Here is a 25,884-nt window from a genome sequence, read left to right as displayed (position 1 = left end):
TGTTTGCAGCAGATGGCACTAGTTCATTTTTGGAAGTACTAGAGTCATTTGCATCTATGTTATTGCTATGTCATTTGACGGCTGACAGTTCTAGCTTCATTCTAAAACAAAATTGAGCGATTTGGTTGAGTTTTGGAGATTTTACAACAAGTTGAAGATGGAAGACCAAACTGTGCATTTTTGCCATATTTTACTGTTTTACTTCCTTAAAGGGAAGAACGTGTGTCAAGCTTATGAAAAGTTGCATACAGTTTATGGTGACAATGCATTACAAGAACATCAGTGCCAACGATGGTTCACAAAATTCCGTGCTGGTGATTTTGATCTCAACAATGTTCCTCAGTCAGGGAGGCCCACCGAGGTTGATGACAACAAAATAAAGGGATTGTTCGAGTAAAATCCATGTTACACGATACGAGAGATTGCAGCAACATTGAACACCCATCATTCAAGCATTCACGACCACCTGAAGAAGCTGGGATACGTAAGCAAGCATGATATTTGGGTTTCACATAAACTCAAAAAAGTTCATTTGACGGCGCGTATGAACATCTGCAATATGCTCATTAAACATGAGGAAAACAATCCTTTTTTGAAGCAACTGATAACTGGTGATGAGAAGTGGATTGTTGACAACAGTGTGGTGCGCAAATGGTCTTGGTCCCGACGTGATGATTCACCTCAAACGACATCAAAAGCAGACATTCATCAGAGGAAGGTTATGCTCTCAGTGTGGTGGGATTTTAAGCTCCTACCAAGGAACCAAACAATCAATTCGAATGTGTACTGTCGGCAATTGGACAGTTTGAACGAATCCATCATCCAGAAACGTCCAGAGCTTGTTTAATTGTAAAGGAGTTGTGTTCCATTGTGACAACGTGAGACCACACACAAGTTTGATCTCCTGTCAAAAATGACCGGAGCTTGGATGGGATGTGTTGCCACACACACCATACTCGCCTGACCTTGTGCCATCAGACTTCCACTTGTTCCATTCTCTTCAAAACTCCTTGCGTGGTATAGCGTTCAATTCAGATGAGGCTATAAATCAGCACCTTGTTCAGTTTTTCGCAAATAAAAACAGGTCCTTTTATGAACAAGGAATTATGAAGCTCACTGAAAGATGGCAAAAGGTTATTGAACAAAATGGGCAGTATATCATTGATTGATCTTTGTTCTTTATATAAATAAATGACCTTTGAAAAACATAGACAAAATACGTCATGACTTTTCCGACAACCCAATATATGAGTACGGCATTAGCTTCGGTGTTTATAATAGGAACTCCCCCTTGCAGTTGAGCCAGTTGTTTTTCACACCATAAAATCTCACATATGCCTTCTGTCTTGTCAGGGCTGTAAATATTTGTCTTTTTTTTTTTTTCTTTTTGGGGGAGTGGGAACATTAGGATTCTTGATAGCCTTATTTATGACTTCATAAGAATGAAATATTATAGGATTTAAAAACATATATATAGTGTGGTTATCCCTAAATTTACTGCTATAACTTTCTCTGCTGCTCTAATGTAGCAGTTGAAATATTTATACCAATCTAGAGTTGTACATCAAAGCAGATTCAACATTCTAATGCTTCAAGCCTATTTGTCCTTAGCGAAAGTATTAGATCTATAATTTCATTTCTTTTTCTGAAGCAATTTATATAAATCCTCTTAAATGTTCTCAAAACAAGACTCTAACCTTGTATTCTTATATGTTTTATTTCAAGAATGTTGCAGCCATTCATTATAGGGCTGAAAAGTAGGGGCAGCTAGGTTTAGGGAAAGAAAGTAACATCTCTGTAAGAAACAAATGTAATCTTTTACAGATACAGAAAGGGTTTAAAAGTGATCGTCTTCACTTTTAGGCACATCAGAGCAACTAAAAAATAATGCTTTCATGCATTATTCCTAAATCTATCCTGCCAGGCCCATGAAGGAAATTTAGAATGGGAGAAATTGATCATTCTCAATTATCACTATTCCCTCCTTCTAAACTGGTCCGGAAGTTAGTACCGCCAGGCTTAGATCACAGTTGAGGAGATCTGCCTTTGTAGTTCCATGGGCAAGGCAAGTGACTGGCAAAGAGCTTGCTTGGCTCACAGTTGCACCTAATAAATATCTGATGGATGATTGCATAGGGACATGGGCTTCGGAGCCAGACAGATGTGGTTTTTGATCCCAAACTGTCCACTCTCCTTTGGCTTCCGTGACGCACCGTCCTGGTTTTTATCCTGCCTCTCTTTCTGTCCTAAAAGAATTTATATTATTTTGCCTTTTGCCTTAGGAGCTCTTCTATTTTCATTCTACTCTTTCCCTGAGGAATCTCAGTAACTCCCAAAGCCTCTGATGTCATCAATATGCTGATGACTCTGGAATCAATTCTAGCTCAGATCCCGTAGAAAACTAATACAGTAGAAGAAAAATGAAAATTGGTTATTTGATGATGTGACTTTAGGTGCAGTGATGGTATGATGCTTAGGTTTTTAAAGAGTGTGCTTAGAGATCGTATTGGAATATTATGGATTAAATGGTAGATCTTGAATTTGCTTCAAAATAGCTCAGAGATAGCAAGGGAGTGGGTGGGATGTAGATGAAATGTGATCAGTTATGAGTTAATAAATTGTTAAAGCTTGATTCTTTCCCTTTATTAAATTTTACTAGTTTTTAAAATAATGAATTGGTTCTTTAGCATCCTCTAAAGATGATCAGTGCAGTTTTTTAAAAATTCCAGAATTATTATGAGCTTGTGGGTTTAAACATATTCAAAGTATTTCCATCATTCGTAGTTGTTGTTGTTACTAATGCTCAAACCACCTCATCTGCTTGGTCAAGTCCATCTGATAGAGCTCTAGTAGTCTTTGAGGGTTTCCTTGCTTTCTATTAATAATTTGACAAGATAGTCTAGACATTCGTTGTTCAGTTTTTTGTCCCAGTCCTAGAATCAGCAGTTTCTCTAAGAAGTCTGATTCCTTTTAGTGAGGAGACACTCATTTTGGTGCTGGAGTCATTCATTCTCTAAACAAAGATTTATTAAGCAATATGCCAGGGACTGTCCTGGGTGCTAGAGATGGAAGCAACAAAGAAAATACAGTGTCCTTGGCCTCAAGGTATGAAGAGCTAGATAATAAAAAGAATGTGAAATGTGTTTGATGAGCACTATAGAAAAAGATAAACCAGTTAAGGAGTATAGGGAATGCTGGTTTGTGGGGGAGGGTGTTGCTGTTTTATAAAATATGGGATGGTCAGAGAAAGCCATGTTGATAAAATGGCCTTTGAGTAGCGACCTGAAGGAAGTGAGGGAACAAGCCGTGCAAACAGCTGGGGCAAAAATTTCCAGACAGGGAATAGGAAGTACAAAGGCCCTGACTCAGAAGCGGGCTGAACACATAGAAGGATATTAGGGAAGCCAGTGTGGCTCAGACGCAGCGGCCAGAGGGAGAGCAGGTCAGGCAGGTAGCTGGAGTCAGAGGCTGCAGGGCCTTTGGTTGTGGTTCTGACTTAGAAGGGAGCTACTGGAGTGTTTGGAGCAGAGGAGCAGCATGATCTGATTTACTTTCTACTGGCTTCTGTGTTGGCAAGGGTAGAAGCAAGACCTACAGCAGTACCTGCAATACAGCAAATAAGATGATGGTGGCTTGAGCCAGGATGTACTGTGGAGCTGGGAAGAAGTCATGTATTTTTTGTATTGTTGTGAGCAGTTCATCTTCCAACACTAGACTTGTTCCTACTGAATAATATGTTCAGCAACTCAAAAACACTATATCTAGTAAGAGTAATGTAAATCTCCTGTTACTGAAGCTTGTTTTCTGGGATATCACTCCCCAGCTCCAATTGACTTACGTTAAGTTTTCAAGTAAGATTTGACATAAAGTAGTATTTTTTTCACCTAGTACATATCAGTAATAAGAATATTTTACTGGTAGTTGAATAATTTGCCTTGAACCAAAAGAGTTAACTGATGAATTTCTTGCCTATTCAAGTACAGCCTGGCCAGGTGCTTAACATACATATCATAATCTTCACCACTGGTTGTTTAAGTGTATTGGTTTAGAGTTAACAGCCTTTTTTAAACAGGGATGGGAAGCAGAAATATCAAATATCCCACCTTGTTCTGTTTTCAGAGAATTCACACATTGTACTACCAGAAGTTCTTTGCTCTTAATCTGTGTTCTCTCTCTATAAACTCCTTATTTATGTAAACGAGTTCCTTTTAACGAGCTCAGCTATTTTTGAAACGTAGTAAAAAATGAGATAACTTATAATTCCTTATATTTTACATAGTATTTTATAGTATTGTATGTTACGTGTTTAGTAAACAAATCTCCAGTGATATACTTTTGTGTCCCATAGTGCAGAAGTTAACTTGGATAACTTAATCATCATTTGATTGGGGCCTTACAATGGTGAGAAAAGAAAAATAAATCCAAGGATAAGATTGCTTCAAACTTGTGTTAACTAATTTGCTAAATCATCTGTTTGGGGGAAAAAAATCTAATGAAGATCTTTCTAAAGTAAAGAATTTTTAATTTATCTTTCCAAATAACATATCACATAGATTTACCCAATAACAGGAAATAGTTGTTCTACTAAATTAATGAATATATGTGGTTCAATTTTTAAAAATTTGTTATGCCACTTAATAGTCTGTTGTCCATAAGAGATTTAGTTCTTTGTAGTAAATGAAATTTCATATTTAGTAAGTCAGAGGTCTGGTTGCTTTTTTAAAGAAGCACTGCCCCTTAGAATTAATTCTTAGATATATCACTATGACATATATTTTAAAAACTAGCAACTCAGCATATTATGGGTATATTTTACTTGATTAATATGACAAGTTTATATATTATATACTGTGAAAGTGTTCTATTATGCTGCTAGGTTTCCCCACAAATTTATATTTACTTATTCAATGATAATCTTTGTAATTTTAGGTCTTACTAGCAGTGCTGAAAGACATAGAATAAATATGACTGTATATCATTCAAAACCGAAAGACAATAACCACTCTAAAGTTAAGAAAAGATATTCTCACCAACACTATTGGTTTCGAAAGTAGCTTATGGCTCTAAATTTTTAGATGAGCTTTGTGGTGCTGAAATGTATTTGATACAAAAGAAAAAAAAATTTTAAAACATGATCCCAGTAAAATAGAGATTAGCCACAAAAGAAGCCAAATTTGATGGTAGCTGCTCAAAATTAAGATTAAAAAGGAAAACTTGAGTGAAGGACTAACTCCCTGATGTTCCCATTGTGACACTTCACTGACTTACTCATCATTCAGTTTGAATAGGTCACTTACATTTTTTGTGACTTAGGTTCCTTGCTTATGAAATGGATTAATTCACTGTTCCTATTTACTAGTTCTTCTAGGACTTAAAAAGAAAAAAAAATACAAATAGATTGTCATTTTTAAGCTGCCGTCTCTAAAGAGATATCTGTTTTTTTCTACCTTAACGTAGGTGATTTTTAAAACGGGTTCAATAAGTTTGAAGTATTTTTAGTCATTGTACCCATGGAAGACTCTCTTCTCTGTACAGAATTCTGAAGGAAACAGGGCTCATTTTGTGGGGCTTCCCTACTCCCAAGACCTCACCTTCTTAAACCTCTCTTTCCCATAAGCCAAGAGAGCAGAAGCTGGGGATTGGCACTCGATGGCTCAAAAGTTGCCTGTTCCTTTGCTAGAGTGGTGAGAAGTTCAGTGTGAAGAAATGAAACATTTTATTCATATGGGAGGTAACGGGGCCTTGGAAACATTCAGGCTCCATAATTGTGTCGCTTTGTGTGCGGGCCAGTGTGCTAGCAACACAGCAACAAAACCGAGGTGTGCGGACTTCGGTCCTCTCCACAGTGGTTAACATGGGGCAGTAACAGAAAGCAAGGCTTTTCTTCCCAAGGAAGGAACAGCAGTGAGCTTAGAGCCTTTTTATACGTGCTTAAGACCGTCAGATGTTTCATGTTTAAGAATGGCTTCTCATGTTAAATAAGTTAGTTCCCCACGTACCTTCTCCTTGAGGCCTGGGCCAGATGGATTATGTCCCATTTTACAATGACTGATGCAGAATTACTACACTCTTTTATTGCTAAAAATGTCTCAGTGACTCAGTACTTTAGGGCTTATGCATAGATAATGTGATAAAATAAAGGCATATGGTAGATGAAAGGGTTTGACTCTCTTTGAGGTTTGATTTTCAGATTTTTCAGTTGGTAATTTTCCCACTGTTTGAAATCCTGAACCTAATCTACATTTAAAAAAATCTCTATAGCTGTCTTTAAAAAGGCAAAAGTGAAAGTGATTTGGAACCCTCCCTTTTTCATTTACTTGATTCAATATTAATTTTTTTTGCCTTCTAGTTGTAAGGCAGTTTTCTGGTAGTGGGTAGAGTTTATCATTTACTTAGGAAGGAAAAGGCACTACAGGATATTGATAAATACTAAATAAATTATCCAGGCAGGGGTGTTACAGAGGTTAAAGGAGCAGGAGAACACTGCCCCTCTTAAAGTTGGGATGATAAGAGAATACTGAAGACGAAGATGGAACTTTCATGAGCCATGCAGAATGAGAAAGCAATGAGCAGCCGAGGAGAGAGGGACATTTCATTGACTGAGGGTCAGAGAAGCAGGGGATGACATGGCATGTTCAAGGGACAAGCAAATAGACTAGAACATAGGGTTTAAGAGCACACAGTCTCTGAAACCAGATTGCCTGGAGTCTGGACGTCCTTTCGTTTGGTGTTTGACCTTGGGCAGGTTTCTTAACCTCTTTTGGCCTCAGAAAGAGTAAAAAAGTGGTACTAATCATGCCTAAATCATAGGGCTGTTGTAAAGATTTGAGAATAATACCAGCACAAGTTAAATATTAAGTGAGTATAATCAAGATGATGATGATGACAGGGATATGGGTGCGCAAAAGAGAGAAGATTGTAGAGGAGATGAGGGTGAAGTCGCTGAGGAGCTGGACTGTCAGGACTGAATGGAGTTTGCAGTGAGGAGTTACAGAAAGCTTTACAATAAAAAATGACCAGATTAGTGGATTTGGAAAAAGAACGTAGCAGAAGAAGTTGAAGAAGAGACTGGCCGTGCCGGCCGAGTGGCTCAGTTGGTTAAGAGCTTGCTCAAGGGTTTGAGCTCTGAGCAGCAGCAGTTCGAGTCCTGGCCCAAGCTGAGCAGCCGCTGAGCTGCCAACAGGTGGCAGGATGGCTCAGCTAAAAAAAAAAAAAAAGAGACTAGCAGCAGAGAAACTGCTGAGAAGACGTGTAATGGTCCAGACGGGAGGGATTGAAACCAGGACTCAAATGAAAGAGGATGGGCTCAGATTGGCAAGAAGAGACAGACCTTGTAAACATTTACAGTGAAACCATTGTTAGCACCTGGGCACTGAGTCAGGGACATATGAGGCCAAAGGCGTCGCCTAAATAAAGGAGAGTTCTTAGGAAGAGCTGGGAAGGTGCGCAAGAAAGTGGAATGCATTTTGCATGTCCCGAACTTAAAGACATAAACAAGATTTGGCGTGGAAAATGCATATCTGGTGGTCCAGGAGTAATCAGGCCTGGACGTAGAAAGTGAAGACCCACAGAGGAGAGAGTGGTGCTGTGTGAGTCAATGAGGTAACACGGAAGAGAGTGGACGAAGTGATAGTGCGGCGGCTTTCTTTCCCATTTCTGTAAGAGAAAGCATGAGTTGAAGAGAAAGAAAACATGTTCCTGGTCAGTTGACTCACTTGAAACATGGGCAGTCGTAGGGCTCCCCGGCCAGTCAGATGCCATGTCACAGCTCGGGTGCCAGGCCAAGCACCTCAGGAGATGGGCTCGGTGTTTGCGAATGCTGGGTTCTGGATCTGCACGTGCACTTGACTGCAAACAGACGTTATTGTGGTGAGGGAAAATTATCCTAATTTATCTTACCCAGTTCTGACCACACCTTTAATATGGATTCTGTCAATACACACACACACATATACATGCATACACGCACTTGATTAATTTGTAGTATGTACGTGCTTTTCTTAAAGGCTGTTTCCTTTTAAACTTTTTTAATGTATGCCTTTTCCCCTCTATGACATTTTAATTGCCTGTGGGTAAGGACCTGGGCTTCTGTTGGTTTCAGTCCCTTACAGTTTTCACAGTCATTCATTTATGTATTGATTCCAGTTCATTCATTCATTCATTTATTCATTCCAGACATTGGTAGTTGCAAAGGTAATGCGTAAGTTGTAGTCCCTGCCCTCGGGGAACTTATCATCTAGTTGGAGAAGAAAAGACATATATACATAGTAGAAGCAGTAATAAAGTCATTCATAGGAAATTATGGGAACATGGAAGAGAAACATTTAATCAGGACTGTGTGGAGGGCGCAGCAGGGAGAGGTGATCAGGGAGGACTCTTGAGCTGTCGACTTATGGGCTGAATCTTAAACAATAGGCAGTGGTTACTAGGGACATAGGAAGAAGGATAGAGAAATGGCATTGAAGACCCCTGCACGAGAGCACGTGAGGCCGTTTGGTATTGCTGTAGCATGAAGTGAAAGGCAGGGAGGGGTGGAAGCGGGCGGTGGGGCAGGCCGAGGCTGTTGGCGGAACCTGTGTGCAGTGCTTGGAAGTATGGACTGCGTTCAGTGGGCACAGAGCAGCAGGGCCTAGAAATGGTTTCCACCGAGTTGCGATGGGGCCAGACTGCAGTCTTTGGTGGCAGCTGGGAGGATGAATTTGTAGAGGACACGACATGTTGGCGGCTATTCCAGGTGGGAGACATTGAGGATCTAAACCAGGACAGTCTTGTAGGAAGGGAGATGAGGGGAAAAGCTAAGAGCTAATGTGATATAAAATCAGCAGCATCCATTGTCACCACAGCTGAGGGAGAGGAAGGTCCTAGGCTGATTCTAATGTATAATGTAGTGACCTTCCATGATCGGGTGACTGATCGTACAGGCTTCTTAGAGCATACAGGAAGAAAGATAATGTAGTAAGTTCGTGTTTGTTATTGGTATCTCCAACTCCCTGAGATTTTTTTTAATGTGCTTGTGATCTATTTGGAGTTAATGTAATTATTTCTTAGCAGAGATGCCTGGATGACTAGAAGTACCTCGCTGGCACTATTTACCCTAACCATCCCTCCTCTGGGAAGCAACGCGCTACACATGCTTCTGTCCTAACTCTTTCATTGTGTTGTTATCCTCGATACTCGTTTCTGTTTATCTCTGTAGTCACAGTCCAGTGTCTGGTATGTAACCCCTCCTCAAATGTGAGCGAGCGAGTGAATCAGCACGTGAATAGATGACTTTTAAAAGTTATCATGTTATTTTTTAAGAAAAGCTTATATCAGGCTTATTTTCCTTCTGATTCCTCTGTGTTTGAACTCCTAGCACCTTCCACGGGGAGAATCTCAAATAGTGCAGCTTCTTCAGGAGCAGTGACACCGGGCAACTCAGCTGCGGGGCAGCCCCAGCCCAGCGACCAGGACACTTTAGTGCAAAGAGCTGAGCACATTCCAGCAGGAAAACGAACTCCAATGTGCGCCCACTGCAACCAGGTCATCAGGTTGGTTGGTTTTGAATTTTCTTGGAAATTTCAAAAGAGTTTCTTGGAAATTTCAAGAAATACCAATGTTGGTTTTGTTTGTTTGTTTGTTTTTATTGGGGAATTGGGGGGATGGGAACAGTGCTGGGGAATTGGGGGAAGGGGAACAGACAAGTTGCTGTCCTTTTGTTCTTCAGTCTAGTTGTGGAGGACGTTGCTTCACTGGCCCAAGTTGGCACCATCATTGCGCTCTTCCCGGGCGAGGCAGATCAGTCGCTGGCTTCTGGACGGCTGCTCACTGCGGCTGCTGGCTGCTCACGCTGGCTGCTGGCTACATACGGTAGCCCATGGCAACCCGCTGCCACAGGGAGTGCTGCCCACGCCGTTGTCAGCGACTCGCGGCAACCCAGCTCCAGGTTGAGCTGTTGTTCAGCATCTTAGCTGTGGAGGGCAGTGTCACTGGCCCTCATATGTGGGATCTGAACTGGGCCCTCTGGCGTCCCAAGCCAGTTCTTAACCATCGCGCCACTTGGCCGGCCCACCGATGTTGTTTTAATACCAATGTTGTTTTTTTAAACACACACACATATATATTTATCTCCTGAAAGAGTCAAAATTTTATTAGTGAAAATATTCTTGCCATATTTCTATGGAATGGTTATTGAAGTAGAATATCTATTTGTTAGAGTCTATTTTAATGAAAAGTAATTCTAGGCCCTTGAAATGAAAACTGAAAATACCAATTTTGTCAGTTATTCATTCCTCTCAGAATTAAGGAAAAATAATGATTAATGGGGCCTTCCAGATAATAATAAAATTGTAAGACTCAGAGGAACCCTGAAGATCATTTATCTGAACTTCATTATTTTACAAATTATAGAAGTGAGGACTTTCATTGAGATGAAAAATAATTAGTGACATAAGAATTTTGAGTCCTAGAGGAAAGAAGATTGGAATTCTGAATACCTAAGCACTGAAAGATATAATTACCTTCAAGTCTATACATAAATGTTTTCCATTTTAGATTAGATCATAACCTGCTTCATTATAATATTTTTATCCAAATCCTATTTTATTGTATCTTAAATTCCAAGTAGGGAAAATGTCCCAGAGATCGTAAGCGAGTGTGCTGTACTGGCACTTTGTTAACTCTCGGAGCATTTCTTAATAAGCGCTTTTAAAATGTTATGAGGTATAAGCATGACTTCAGGGACCCACCAGCCGGACCCTGTTGCTTCTGTGAGTTGCCTTATGGCAGGAACAAATGATCAGCTGAAATAACTGCTCAAGTTTGCTCCTCATTTTTAATTTATCCTGTTTTGAAAGAGTTAAAACAATGGCTTCTCTAAACTTGAATAAGGTTAAGACTTACTTGCACTTTCCCCTTCTCTGTACAATTATTGCTTAGGATAATATGTTTAGTTAATACTGAAAATGGGGCCCAGGAAGCCTCAATACTTTAAGAGCTAAATATACTCTCCTTAACCCACTGTTAAATATAAATGTGTCAAGAACACAGCATACAGTACATGATGAAAAATAAAATAGCTCTTATATTTTAAAGGTAGTCCACGTTTATTGTGACATTTCAAAAATAGAGAAAAACAACACAAAAATAAAAATGCATACATAATTCAACTCCCTAAGATAGCCACTATGAGTATTTTAGTTCACAGTTTTACAACACACACACACACACACACACACACACACACACACACACACGAGGACAGATGTTGTTTACAGAAATGGAATCATAATACAGTATTTTGTACGCTGTTAGTTTTCACTCAAATTGTATTTTCCACAGTAAGTAGTACCTGCTTACTTAAGAATTATTCAGTAGTGGTAGCAGTAACCATGGTTATGGGGAGAAGGACCAAATCAGTAGGGGTTTCCACAGTCCAGCACAGTACCCCTCACACAGAGGATTCAGTGAAGGTTTGACCTCAACAGATCACGTGTGACTCGAAACCCGCTTGTCATTCAAGCCGTGACATTAATTTGGTTAGAGTCATTTTCCTAAAAGTACTACTCTAGGGTTATTGCATTACAGAAATATTTAAACTATGTAACATCTAGTGTAGTACTGCTTTATCCCAGTAAATAAAACACTGTTTTTAATTAAATTACTAAATTTTAATTACTAAATTATTTAGTTGTTACATTTTTAGGTTTAATATTAATGAAATAAAAATAAGTTCTGACTTGTCACCTTGTTTCTATAAGTTATGGTACTTTGGTAATGTAGACTGGTATTTAGGGATACTATATTCTGGGTAAAAATACCGTTTTGGGAGACAGGAGTCACTGCTGTTTGTGTGCTGTTGTAAGCAAGTAATTGGATGGGCTTCCAAAATGTCAAACCATGTCAGTTGCTGATGCATGTTGCCTGATTATCAAATTCTGTGACACCGCTGATCGCCACTACCAGAACCTCTAAAACATCTTAATAGGGAGAAAATACGAACATCAAAATAGAAGTTACATTCCTAACCCCTACCTGCCTTGGTTTCAGTTTTAATGCTGGATCAGGATGTAATTTTAATGCACAATCTTCTTGCCATGTGAAATAAATATGTATTATGTTAATAGCATGAATGGTCATCATTTATTGCTCCCTCATCTGTTAAGTTTTATATTGCTCTAGATTATCCCAGCACTTGTTATCAGTTAAGCATTAAAGCTTAATTTACTAAGGAAGTTAATAGGAACAGGGATTAGTTCGTGTCAAGATCTTATAACAGTAATTAACACAGCACATTTGTTTGGTGCTCAAATGCTAAAGCAGCTTGAATACATTGTGGTCAGTTCAGAGACCTCGTCAAAGCATAATTCTAGTTCTTGGCCTCAGTGTCAGTATCACTTACCAAAGCAAGGAGGCATTAGATCAAGTGACATTCTCTTGGACACCTGTTTTAAAAACAAGCTGCAGTTGCAGGCTTGAAACTTTCCATATAGAATATTGCAGCCGGGCACACTGAAATGGTTAGGATTATTTTATAATTTATATTGTTGGTTTTCCACAGTGTAATTTATATAATTTGTTTATAATTTATATTGTTTATTTTGTATTTATTTTCTAAATATTTTAAATTTTCTAAAGCATTTTTTAGTAAAGGAAAACTAAGGTAAATTTTGTGTTTGTTTTTAGCAAAGTTAATTGCTTTTGGAAAACCTCAGAACCCTGAATCTTAGTCCTAAATTGGTTATCTCTTACAGAGTATATTTAGCTTAAAACTCCATAAATCATTTTATTTGGATCTAATATTTAAAGTATTTTGGTTTACTTGAATCTTGAAGAGATTATGGATGTTTTGCCTCAATTGTATTATTTAGATATTACTTTGATTAGCTGCTTTTTACAGATGGATAAGGTGTTACATTTAGGAAATTTGACTGAAACTTTGATTACGTTTGCTGTGGAACATTTCCATTCTATTTGTGATACAAGAACCATTGCTTCCACTCTTGGACTCATGAATAGATTGACTGTTGGAGTGTTGGTATAATAGGAAAACAAAAAAACAGACTAATGTAGCCAAAATACATTTTCATTTTTCTGGTAGAATGGGCTTATGAAAATTCTAGCTTATTTCTTGACTGTTACATCTCATGGCATTAAAATCTATTGACCACTTGCATTACGTGAAGTTAAGTGGACCATTCATATTTAGCGTCTTAGCATCTTTATGCAAGAAGCAAGAGATTTATGGAGCTGGAATTTCTTCTTAGATATGGAATGCTTAAAAAAAAAATAGTCATAATACTGTTGTTCTGTGTTTGCCTGCAGTACGGCACCAGACCAGTCACATTCAGTCAACCCACTGTTTACTCCAGTGAGAGAGAACTTGAACATTTACTGAATTGTTTCTTGCTCAGTGATCTTAATGTGTTTCTCCTAAGGAGATCCATCTTAGTGACCCCAAGGAGAGGCCCACGGAGCGTTTTGCCTGTCTCACCATCCATTTCAATCTCTGAGCACTCCTTTATGAAAAGGATTTGTTTCTTTTCCCTGCTGGTTAAGATTTTACTTGCAAATAAAAGTAATGTGTTTCTTGGCGTAATGTGTTAGCCCCTGAATTTAAGGAAACAACCAAAAGACACAGACCAAGAGTAAGATTTACTGTAGTGAAAAATCGCTTTTTCCTTTGCCTCGTAGCTCTTCCTCTAGATATTCGGTCTTTACTCAAATAGCAGGATATTCTTGACCATCCTCTTTAAATTCTCCCACTCTCACCTCCACATCACAGTCTCGCTCTCTCCCCTCCCTGCTTCATTCTTCTCCTCAGCATTTAAAATCTAACATTCCATATGTTTTCTCTTTTTTGTTGTCTCTCTGCCCCGTACTAGAATATAAGTTCCATGCAAGCAGGGCTTTTTCTGGCCTTGTTTCTTGTTATATGTCTGCTCCTAGAACAGCCCCTGGCACATATCATTGCATTTAGTAAATATTTGTTCAGTTGATGAACGAACTTTTTAAAAATACTCAGAGGAATGTATGATATTCATCTTGCCAGGTTGAAATTGTATCGCACTTGTCTTACGATACAGAAGCACATTTCTCCCACTTTTCTGATTTTATAATAACCTCAATATATAGAATTAACTATAATTATCTCCAATAAGTCTTTTTTAAATTATCAATTAATATTACCTTATTTAGAACTCGTTCCTTTTATTCACTTACTATGGCTGGGCTAATTTTATCTATGCATTTATTTATTCTTAAGGAGCATGTCCTTTATATCTTTAAAATAAAAAAGCTATAGTAGGCCTTACAGCCTTTTAAATGCAGTTATTTTAAAGGACTATTAATTAAAGATGAAAGAAAATCAAAGAAGAGCTATATATTTTTAATATCCCAAATTGGAAAGTTTGGGCATAATCCATTGGAAATTAAGAATTAAGGGTGTCAAGATATAGTGTTTCAAAATTTTAGGAAGGATTGTTAACATTTCTGATGGTCAAGTATTGTAAATCTTGAAAGATAGTCACTGTGTGTTTCATTCTCTTTTACTCTTTTCTCTTCCTGCATGTGTCTGTGTATATCTGTGACTGCGTGTGTTGCCATTTTCTCCCAATGATCTTTTGTGTTTCATTCTATTCTTCTAGTTGTGTTGTTCTTAGACTCCTTGCCCATGCTAGGCCCTTCCTAAAAGTTGAGCATGCCATAAAACTGGCTTATTCATTTTTATTTTTATATCTAGTTAAGTAGAATATCAGATTTTCTATTTATTTTTGAGCATATGAGTTCTTTATGATGTGGCTTTGTTTTTAGCCTTTCGTTGATTAACTTATTTTGATTTTTTTAAACTTTTTTTTTGTTTTTAATGTCTATTGATGCAATACAGTTTGGTCAAATAAAAATGTTGATCTATAGTGGCTGGGCCTTAGAGGATTCCAGCTTTACAGTTCATCATCCCCCATTATCGAAGGAAAGTTGACTAACTTCTCCTGTTTCCTTCATCTGTTTATAGAGTTCGTGTCTATCACCAAGGGTTATAGTGAGACTTACATAACAAAGGGAAGCAAGAAGTATGCATTTGATTTTGAATTTAAATCCGTTAGATTGTCCCTGTTGAAATTTGCACTTCCTTTCACCTTTCTATTTGTAAGCTTTTCTTTTCCTCAGAATGTTTTTCCTTAGCATTCTTCCCTATCTCTCCTTCCTTTTTTTTTTTTGCCTTTTTGGCATAAATCTCACAGAAGATAAACTGGGTAAAAAGTTTCATGCTGTAGTTCTTCTCTCTCAGCCAATCAATGCTTTGACTCTCTCTCTTCTCCCTTCGTCAGTCAACAAGTATTTAGCAAGGGCACAGAAGGTGCAGAGACTTTAAGAGGTAGCTGAATACTTAATTCCACTTTGCAGTTATCCAAGCCTGTTGTTCCAGTTCACAAACAGAAACCCAATCCTACATGGACCAAGAAAAACTTCTTCAGTGTTAATCCTGTGTTAATGAATTTGTTAAATTAGTCTCTGCTGACACAGTGAAGAGAGTACTTTTTTATATGTAAAAGATTTTATTGTTTCATCTGTACATAAGTTAAAGATCATTGATGGAGAAAGATGCTCTTTCAGCATAGCCAAGGATATCAGATTAGGCCAGTATCTGCACTGAACATGTTTGTTTAAGAAAGGAGGTATGGTGGGAGCAGCGGTCATTTTCAGCCTAGTTTTTAAAGGTACACAGAGAGTTTCTTTATTGTTGTCAAGATCTTTCAATCTTCCATTTTGATAAAGAAACTAAGGCAATACCTTAAAGTTACCCTTTTGATGGACAATATTTCTTTCTTTCTTTTCTTTTTTCTTTCTTCTTTCATAGTGGACCCTATTCCAGAAAGCTTTCAAAAAGTCTTTTAAGAATACATGAAATATAAGATTACCTTCTGAATTACAAAAGGGAGCAAAAGAAGAATGAAAATATCAAATGGGCTATTAAAAATGAACACTGGACAAATTTGTCATTGAGACTGGACAAGACCTACAGCACTGACATGCATACTTGACTATGGTTGGACTAAATTTGACGTTAAGCCTTCTTGCAGCCAACAACAAAAAAAGGAAGTTAATTTTGTGAATTGCTAGACAGTGAGATAAAAATAAATAAATAAATCTATTGCTCAAACAAAGCAAAACTGTTCTTGCTGCAAAAATCTGAAAGGGATTTCTCCCAGGAATCCATGTGAAAATAGCCCATGTGATCTAACAACAGCAGTTTGCAGGAAGAGCAAAGGTGGATTTCATAGTTATTTCCTGTAACAAGTGATAGTGCAGACTGATGGTGTCACACTTAACATGGATCATAATTCCATGGGATGGGTCCGGTCTACATGCTCTGATTTGCAGAACCCTGTTCTCTGCTAGTCTGAGTTGATCTCAACATATATTTTGGTAAATCTACAAAATGGATCATATGGTCTTCAATCATTTGTTCTTAAATGTCTTTTTTTCTCAGTTGAACTTTCTTGGCTATTTGGTAGTACTGACAGACACACGTTCCAGGAGTATAGCTCTTTATTCCAAGCATATACCAACAATTATGCTTTAATGGAATGCAGGTTGATAGACTTCTTTTGCAAATTGAGGAGCCTAAGGATACTGGTCTCAAGGGGCCTATTCAGGCTTATAGATGAGCTGAAGATGTGCCCTAATAAAAAATTCACCCTAGTAAATTGTTTTGAACAACTTGAACACCCAGACCAAAGGTAGCATAAAACCCCAAAGTTCTACTGTAGCCTTATATTATGGTCCCAGTAAATTTAGCCTGGCATATTTTTCAAGCGTATATAACCAGAGATACCCACCTGGTGGAATATCTCAGAGCACTCATAAAACTGTCTAGCTTTGAGCATTGTTACTCATTGGTTTATCTTTGAAGGAAAACTGCTTGCCAGATACCGTATTTTGCTGTGTATAATGTGTACTTTTTTTTGCCCAAATTTTTGTGGGAAAAGTAAGGATGAATGTTACGCATGTTTTTAATTCTTTTATTTATGTTTATGAGTTAAAAATGTAACTCTAGAAATCAATAACAATATCCATATGCAAAATAATACCCTGGAATATGATAACTGGTTTTGTTAAACTTACAATGAACTTGCAGTGATGAAGAGTTCTTGGTCTTGTGTGATGCATAAATTTCATAAATTTGTTACCGGTACATAAACTTTCTTGTACCTTGTATCTGTTCTTATGTTTTGTAATTATTTGTTACATAAAATTTCTTGTACCATAATATGTTAAAAAATAAATGCTAAAATTCCTTTATAATACAAAAAACAAGTACCTAAATGTAAACAAACAAAATTTAAAAAGTAAAACAAAAGCTTTTTTTCCCTTGAAAGTTCAGACCAAAAATGTGGGTGCATAGTATACACAGGAGCATATTGTACACGACAAAATATGGTATATACTGAGAAAATGAAATGAAGTAGCTTGTTGAGTAAGGTTGTTACTTGTAAGCCAGTAAAAAAAATTGAGGGACAACCTACCCAGAGTAACATATTTGGTTACAGAGGTGATCTGTAGCCCTTTCTTTTTTTTCTAGTAGGACTTGGTTAACAAAGGCATTCCTTGTTAGTGATAACAAAACTATAGTACCCTAAAGTTTAAAAAATAATAATATGAACTACTTGTCTCAAATGCTAGGAGAGCTGCATGCATGAGCTTATACAAAATGGCATATTAATAAGAACCAAGGCAACAGAACATGGGGCTAGAAAACACCCTGATACCACAGAACACATTTTAATCATTCATCAGGAGCCGTTCTATTTTATTAACCCTTGCAGAATTCGGTGCTGCTTCTGAGTATAAACATCAGTGTATTTGGAAAGAATTTCCCAATGGGAGATAGTTACTGAATTTCAAGGTTTATGTTATTGTTAAAGCTAAAAATATGCTTCAACTTTATGATGCTTATTACTGTGACTTTTCCTATTAATAACCTGCCTCGAAGTTGGGTGCCGATGCTTAATAACAGTTACCCTGTGCTCTCTAAGTGATGGTCACTGATGCTAATGAGATCAAAGGCAAAATATCAGTTGACTAGAGCAGTATACAAGCAATCAGGAAATTCAGCTTCCGGCCTTCGCTCAATCAGTGATTTTATGATATTCGTTGTATCTTTTGAACATTCCGTATCTCAGCTTTTCCATCTGTTAAACTGAGTTCGTAATAACTGCCCTGGTCTATCTCACAGGAATGCTGCATGGACAAATTAGATAAGTATAAAAGTGCCTTGGAGGTAAAGCCACTCTATGAATAAAAATCAGTGGGATGTAGCTACTGAAAAGTATGTTGCGAAGGCTAGAATGGTTCATCTCTGCAGGCTTCATGACTAGATAAGGCTTCATAATGGATTCCTGTCAAGCAAAACCCTTTCAAACCCATCTTATCAGTTCATAACTGTGTGGTATTTAATGGGAAAAAAAATCTTTACAAACATTTGTTACCTTAAAAAAAAATTGTTACCTTGATACAAATATGCATGAAAAATAAGTCACGTTTGAATTAAATAAAACCTTTGTAAGTAGCTTCAAACAACCTCTAATATCCAGTTTACAGTTTCTGTAGTCATTTTGGAAGATGAGGATTTGATGTGCTTAATAAAGTTGAGAAATAAATACATGACACAATGGGGAAGAGAAATTGACTAGAATGTTTTCTCAGGTAATAGTTATTATTTTTAAGTCTTTGACATTAGCAAATTGAAATTTTTGTTCATTTTATAGAAATATCATGCTCTCATCTCTGCCTAAACCATATTTTTTTCCTGGTTACTTTATTTTCTGCCCTAGTTCACATCCTCATTTTCAATCATAATCGTGACACAAACAGACACACACAAACAGACTCACTCATTGCAACTCAAAAACCATAACTACCAAATCTCTTCAAGACAGAAAAATAAGGGGGGGATATGGCCTTTCAGGCTCTGGCTCCTGCCTTCTTTTCACATAAATGCACAGAGAGTCCTCATGTAAATTTATAGCACCCATGTGCTCAGTCCTTGAGAAGGAGAATTGAGCAAGTATTTAATCCATCGGTTCTCAACCTTCCTAATGCCGCGACCCCTTAATGCAGTTCCCTCATGTTGTGGTGACCCCAACCATAAAATTATTTTCATTGCTACTCTGTAACTGTAATTCTGCTACTGTTTGAATTGTAATGTAAATATCTTTTTGTTTTCCTATGGTCTTAGGCGATGCCTGTGAAAGGGTCGTTCGACCCCCAAAGGGGTCGCAACCCACAGGTTGAGAACCGCTGATTTAATCGGTTAGACATTGTATAAAACAGGTCTTATCCAGGCAAACTTTTTAGAAACTTTTATTCCCGAGCCAACTTGATCTCTTTGCTTCCGGCAGGGGACCGTTCCTAGTGGCACTGGGGAAATCTTGGCACCCAGAAGAGTTTAACTGTGCTCACTGCAAAAATACAATGGCCTACATTGGATTTGTGGAGGAGAAGGGGGCCCTGTATTGCGAGCTGTGCTATGAGAGATTCTTTGCTCCCGAATGCGGTCGATGCCAGAGGAAGATCCTTGGAGTAAGTACTAGAGACCTTTTTATTTTGGATGAATTTCAGAGCAGAACGATTTCTGTTAGGAAACCCTTCCATCATTTTGACTTTTTATTTTCTTCTTGCTTGATCCCTTCTCTGCTTTCATCACTATTTATTATTGTAAAGCAAAACTAAATAGACCTCTGTGGATTGGACTCATGGGGTTAAGTTGTCTTTGGTTTTGTCTTAGTGAGTGCTGGTTTGTCTGGTGAAAGTCTAACCACTGTGGGGGAAAAATAATTTACTGTGGGTGTGCTACCTCAACAGGATTCTGTTTGCTCAGGAATGAAGAGGTCGCACAGGACCACACACATCAGAGTTCTCAGAACTGACACCTTCCCTGTTTTAAATTAAATTCCATAGCTTTTATAAGAGCAGCATTTCCCTATTTGTCAGAGTTCAAGCACAGGGCACAGATCTCATGAAGTTTATAAAACATGAGGCTTATAAATGATATATTTTTCTTGAATGCATATAATGTTTAAAAATATAACCTCAGTTTTATGAGAGCATGCATATATAGAAAAATAATAAAACCACACTTTTTTTTTTTCAAAACTGGAGTAATTTAGGAGTCAGGTACATAATAAATAATAATGAATGAATGAATTTCCTTCTCTGGAATACCCAGTTCGCAATTACAAAGTAAGGGTCAGGCATTTCCTATTGGATGACCAGGAATTGGAATTTTACTTTAGAAGCAACCAAGGTGCCTGGTCTCATACAACTAATATAAAATTTGGAAATGGTATGGCTGAGTTCTGGTATTGTGAGTATAAAGATATAATAATGAAACTAAATTCACATCAATTAAGAAAAAGTTAACCTAAATTATTGTGTAGTCTTTCATTTTAGAATATGTCTTTAAATATGTCTAAAACTTTGAGGGCACTAAAAAATTTTAGATATACCACATAAAATATTTCTATATCATTAATTTGTATAATATGTTGGGAACAAAAGGATAGAATAATTCAGGTTGTATCTTCCCAAATGACAAATAATAAGTAGAATACATTAATACTGTTTTAGGATATAAATGTATTCTATGGATTCTAGAATAATTAAGAAAACAAAGTCAGGTAGGAGCCTTAGAACCAAATGAGGTTCTAGGAAATGGAAATCTTATACTCACTGCTTCAGAGATTGACCAGAACTTCACTAAAAGGACAGAGTCTCTTGATTGTGTTTTAGTTGTTTGATTACCTAATAAAGAAGGAATAGCAATCTGTCTCAAGTATAGAAAGGGAAGTATATGCTGGAAGCCTTGGGAAATGATTTGGTTTAATGTACATTTGTTGTACATGTTCATGGTGATCTTTTTGGGTCTTAACAACTGAATTTTTTTTTAATTGTCCTTCAGTGAACTATGGCATTTTCGATGGCTAATAATTTACTCTATATTATTTTCTTTTAAAAAGTTTGACAATATTTTTCTATTACAAAAGAACATATTTCACTCAACAATTAGAAAACACAAAAATAATGTAAAGAATGAAATTAAAATGACCTATATGTTTATCAATCCCAGATAATTCCTGTTAACCTTACAATTGATTTTCTTCCAGTTTGCTCCTTGTACATAATTCATTTACAAAATTATAACTATACTTTATGTATGGCATCCTTTTTTTGTGATAAATATATAGAAAGGGTAAACTTCTGTGTTATGAACTTTTCTTAAAAAATGATTTTTATGGTTCCATCTCTTAATCTCAATCTAAAGAAATGATCCCCCAAAATTATTTTACTAATTAAAATCTGGCCCAAGTTTTTGATACGTGGTATATTTAATCATAGGGCCAGTGTTGACTAGAATCCATGCTTTATGGTTCAAATTTTAGACATGCCTTTGAGTGTGTGCTTAGTACAGTCACAGCTAATTTCCAAAATCCTGAACATGTATTAAACTGATTGGATTATACTGATTAAGTTATTGCTTCCATAATGCACCAAAGTCTAGTTTTGTTTCAGTGTTTAAATGTTTTGCCATTCTTCCATGACATTTTCAAGATAATACCGTGAAACCTTTATAAGTTAATGTTTTCTGACACCCTTTGAGAGAAAGCAGAAGGTATTGTAGCAAGCACTTAGGAGATGCTTACTTTATTCACTGCATGTATAATGTTTAACACCGCAATCATTCTTTAAATAAGTTTATTGATGTGTATTTGTGAGAAATGCACATACTAATATAGTGCATCAGTTTAGATGATTGTGAGTCTGTCCTTACACATCTCCTGTTACTTAGGTGAAGAGCGCAAAGCAGAGAAAAAGCATGTGTGTATCCTTTAGGTCAGTTTAAAGGGCTGTATTAGTCGAGCATTTGTGTATTGTCATCTTTTTTTTACATCCAGTTACCTTTCTATCACAGGAAGTCATCAATGCTTTGAAACAAACTTGGCATGTTTCCTGTTTTGTGTGTGTGGCCTGTGGGAAACCTATTCGTAATAATGTTTTTCACTTGGAGGATGGTGAACCCTACTGTGAGACTGGTAAGATCCTGAAGCCGAGTTTCTTAAGTTTTGAATGAAGATAAAACATGAACTCTTCTTATGTTGTTGTAAAGTTGAAATGAACTAGTAGGCAAAATAGTTTTCCTAACTGTTTTAGTAACATTTAATGTTACTCTAAAAATATAGCCAAAAACCTATGTAAAATTTGTTTGTGATTTTTGTCAAAACAGATATTCCCAAACTTCATTAACAGAAGTGAGCATGTAAGCACAACTTGGTAGAAAAATATTTTGCTTGAATCCCCAATAATTTAGGGATATAACTTCCACCAAATCGTGTAGCTTAAAGCCATCTCTTATACTTCAGTAAGTGAATTTTGAATGGTTATAAACATGACAAATATTCAACTTTTGAACATGATACTGATTTGCTCTTTAAGGCAATTGCTCTGACAATGAAGTGGAAATCCTTTGTTGCTTTTACTGAATAGGAGGGTAATCCTGGCTTGGATTGCTCTCTTGGTAAAATTATTTTTAATAAATTAGGCTGTAAGGGTTCAGTCTTCTACATTTGTCTTATTACCGGACTCCGGCTACTTCCTTTTACTTCCCAGAGGCTGTCCGTAACACTTTCATAACACTTACTATTAATATTACCCTTACCTAGACATTCCTACCACACATACTTTTTCAAAAATAAAATACTTTTCCTTTATCATGCCTTCACGCACTATGCTGCTTTTCTACGATCAAATCAATTGTTGTTCTACCTTGAAATTCAAAGTGTGGCTTTAGAGGAAGGAAGTATTCCACAATAGTCAAGTTAAAGGAGTGGTCAGCTTCTAATCGGAGGCTGATCAACATCACTTAATCCTTCTTTGCCTACTCAGTATTCTCTTATTTTCACCGTTCTTTTAGCTCTTTAGTTAGGACCAATCTAGAACTCTGCCAGACTATTCCCCAGGAAGCCCTATGGAAAGGCCAGTGAGCCAGTGAATGACCCCATGGCCCATTGGGACAGGTTGGCTACAAGCTGTCTACCCAGATTCAACCAGGATATTTCACGTTTTGTAAATCCACTTAGTCATTCTGAAGAAAGAGCTCTTTGTTTGTTTTAAGAGCTTTGTAAGACATTTGACTAACTGGTATAGTCCCTATCTAGTCAAAACACATATAAAACTACCTAGCGTTAATATCATATATAATGTAATCTAAACAGTCATTTTTAAAACCCAAAAATTACCTACAGGAGGGGAAAAACATTATTGAAGACTTATTTACCTGTTACTTCTGATCACCTTGATCTATTTTGTTCTTTTTCTTTAACCTCCCAGACTTGCTCTTAGCCCTGTTCTTCCCCATCTCAGTAAATGGCCCACTGTCCACTATCCCAAAATCCCTAACACATTCCTTCTGTGTATATATTGAATTCATTGATTTCTCTCCACCTCAGCTGTCATCATTAAATTCACTTGCGCCCTTTGTGTGGACATGGTAATCACCACCTGAATGGTAACTTCCTTCCCCCAGCCCTCAATAGTTATGGTAGTGTTTGTTTAAATGTGAATCAGATTGTCCTGGATACCTTTCCCAGCTTCCACTAGAGTAGAAACTATACTCCTTAACTCACGCCGGCTTTGCCAACCTTATCTCCTACTCCCTTACTTTCTGTCACTGGATTCTAGCCATACCTGGTCCCTTCACTGTTTCTCAACATGCTAAGATTCTTCCTGCCTCAGGGTTTTGTGCTTGCTGTTTCTTCTAACAGAAATGCTCTTCCCCAGCTTTCTTGTGGTGATTTCTCCTCTTCCAACTCTCAACACAACTATTAATTCCTCATGGAGGCCTTTCCTAACCCTAATATAATGTAGTGCTATAACCTCCCCTAGGAATTTTATACCATATGGCTCTTATCTTTCCTTCATGGCACGTATTACAATCTGAAATTGCTATTTATTTTAAAAATACAATAAGTTATGACATCCTGCTCCCAAGGAGACTATAAGCCCCATGAGGAGATCAACCACGTCTGTCTTCTTCACCACTGTAACCTGGCCAGTGCCTAGAACAGTACCTGGCACACAGGGCCCTGTGGATATGTGTTAAACAAATACTGCTAAGGAGTACTGAAGATTGCTAAGAAAGGTGAATCAAGTTGCAAATGATAGCCTACTGTCTCTTCCTGCCCAGGTTGGATTGAAAATGTCAAAAGCCGAAGAATGAACCACGAGTAAACACAAGTAGTGAGAGTAGCTGCATAAACAAAAATTAAAATGCCAATAAATTCTAATTTAGTAATTATAAAGAAACATGTTGTCAAAACTTTTTTCAGAAGGAAATCCTATGAGTATTTTATAACTATAACCTTTATCAAGTAAATGGTGTCCTCTGACTAATGATTTTAAACATGAGGTCATAAAATTGAAAGGAAAATAGAGCAAAAGAAATAGTGACTAATATTGTGATATAGTTGAAGAAAACTCAGTCATGGCAGTTATTCATGAAAGTTTCCTGTGACTTTTTATTTTCTTTTTTACCAAGTCAGATACGCTATAAAATTTGCTAATACCAGATATTTATTTCTTCTTGATTTTTCATTAGTCTTATTGTTGCCAGTTAGTGTATGTTCTTTTGCATTTTATTGACAACAGTCACCTCTATTGATAACTTACGTGTTATATTAAGTAGTTGGAGAGAAATGAAATATATTATATGGAAAAATACAGTAAAGGATGTTAAACTGTGTAAATGACGTTTACGAGGGTAACCAGAAACAACACTACACATATATCTCAAGCCAAATATTATGCCATCTGAATAATTTTCCAGTTACTAGTAACTTTATCATCTCATTCCAATATTATTTCTGCTTTCTAGGAAGTGTCATTCTAAAGATTTGTCATGTTTAAATTATGTCTCCCCACCCACACAGATTATTATGCCCTCTTCGGTACTATATGTCATGGATGTGAATTTCCCATCGAAGCTGGCGATATGTTCCTGGAAGCTCTGGGCTACACCTGGCATGACACTTGCTTTGTGTGCTCGGTAAGTACACTCTCATTTCTGAATTCACAGAGCACATATGGCCAATTCTACCCTAAGCCCTCAATGGAAATAACAGTTTTTGTATCTTTTAGTCTTTTAAACCTAAAAATATTTTTACAGTGATTTTGAAAGTTGTCGATTATAATTTTTGGCACTAAAAAATGATTTGGCACAGAATAAGATGCTTACCTCTTTAGAGACAATACTATCTTTAATACTTTTTTTATTTGTAAGGAGAGGCTATTTCTTAAAACAGTAACAGGCCTTTACTTTAAAAAAAACCCAAACTTTTATTGGAGCATTGTAGTAATTTTTATAAACAAAGGTACTTTTTAAAATAGAAGTAAATAATTATAAAAATCTATTACTGGGCCGGCCGAGTGGCACGATGGTTGAGAGCTCGCTTGGGATGCCAGAGGGCCCCGGTTCGGATCCCACATATGAGGGCCAGTGACACTGCCCTCCCCAGCTAAGATGCTGAACGACAGCTCAACCTGGAGCTGGGCTGCCATGAGTCGCCGGCGACGGCGTAGGCTGCACTCCCTGTGGCAGTGGGTTGCCATGGGCTACTGTGTGTAGCCAGCAGCCAGCGTGAGCGGCCAGCAGCCGCAGTGAGCGGCCGTCCAGAAGCCGGCGACTGATCTGCCTCGCCAGAGAAGAGCGCAATGATGGTGCCAACTTGGGCCAGTGAAGCAACATCCTCCACAACTAGATTGAAGAACAAAAAACGACAGCAACTTGTCTGTTCCCCTTCCCCCAATTCCCCAGCACTGTTCCCATCCCCCCAATTCCCCAATAAAAATCTT

General features: G+C 37.4%; 1 protein-coding gene across 9 annotated transcripts in view; it reads left to right on the top strand.

Annotated features, from left to right (window-relative positions):
- The window catches only part of PDLIM5 (PDZ and LIM domain 5), a 190,685-nt gene that overhangs the window by 161,818 nt on the left and 2,983 nt on the right, over positions 1 to 25,884 (top strand). For all 9 annotated transcript variants that reach the window (XM_019647530.1, XM_019647529.1, XM_019647528.1 and 6 more), the window contains 4 exons: positions 9,356 to 9,530; positions 19,380 to 19,560; positions 21,950 to 22,070; positions 24,963 to 25,078. In XM_019647530.1, coding sequence (XP_019503075.1) covers positions 9,356 to 9,530; positions 19,380 to 19,560; positions 21,950 to 22,070; positions 24,963 to 25,078 — 593 coding nt within the window. The remainder of the gene's footprint in view (positions 1 to 9,355; positions 9,531 to 19,379; positions 19,561 to 21,949; positions 22,071 to 24,962; positions 25,079 to 25,884) is intronic.

The sequence above is a fragment of the Hipposideros armiger genome, unplaced genomic scaffold, assembly GCF_001890085.2.
Source record: "Hipposideros armiger isolate ML-2016 unplaced genomic scaffold, ASM189008v1 scaffold_112, whole genome shotgun sequence".
NCBI lineage: Eukaryota > Metazoa > Chordata > Mammalia > Chiroptera > Hipposideridae > Hipposideros > Hipposideros armiger.
The sequence above is the reverse complement of the archived record's forward strand: the minus strand, read 5'-3'. Positions and strand labels throughout refer to the sequence as shown.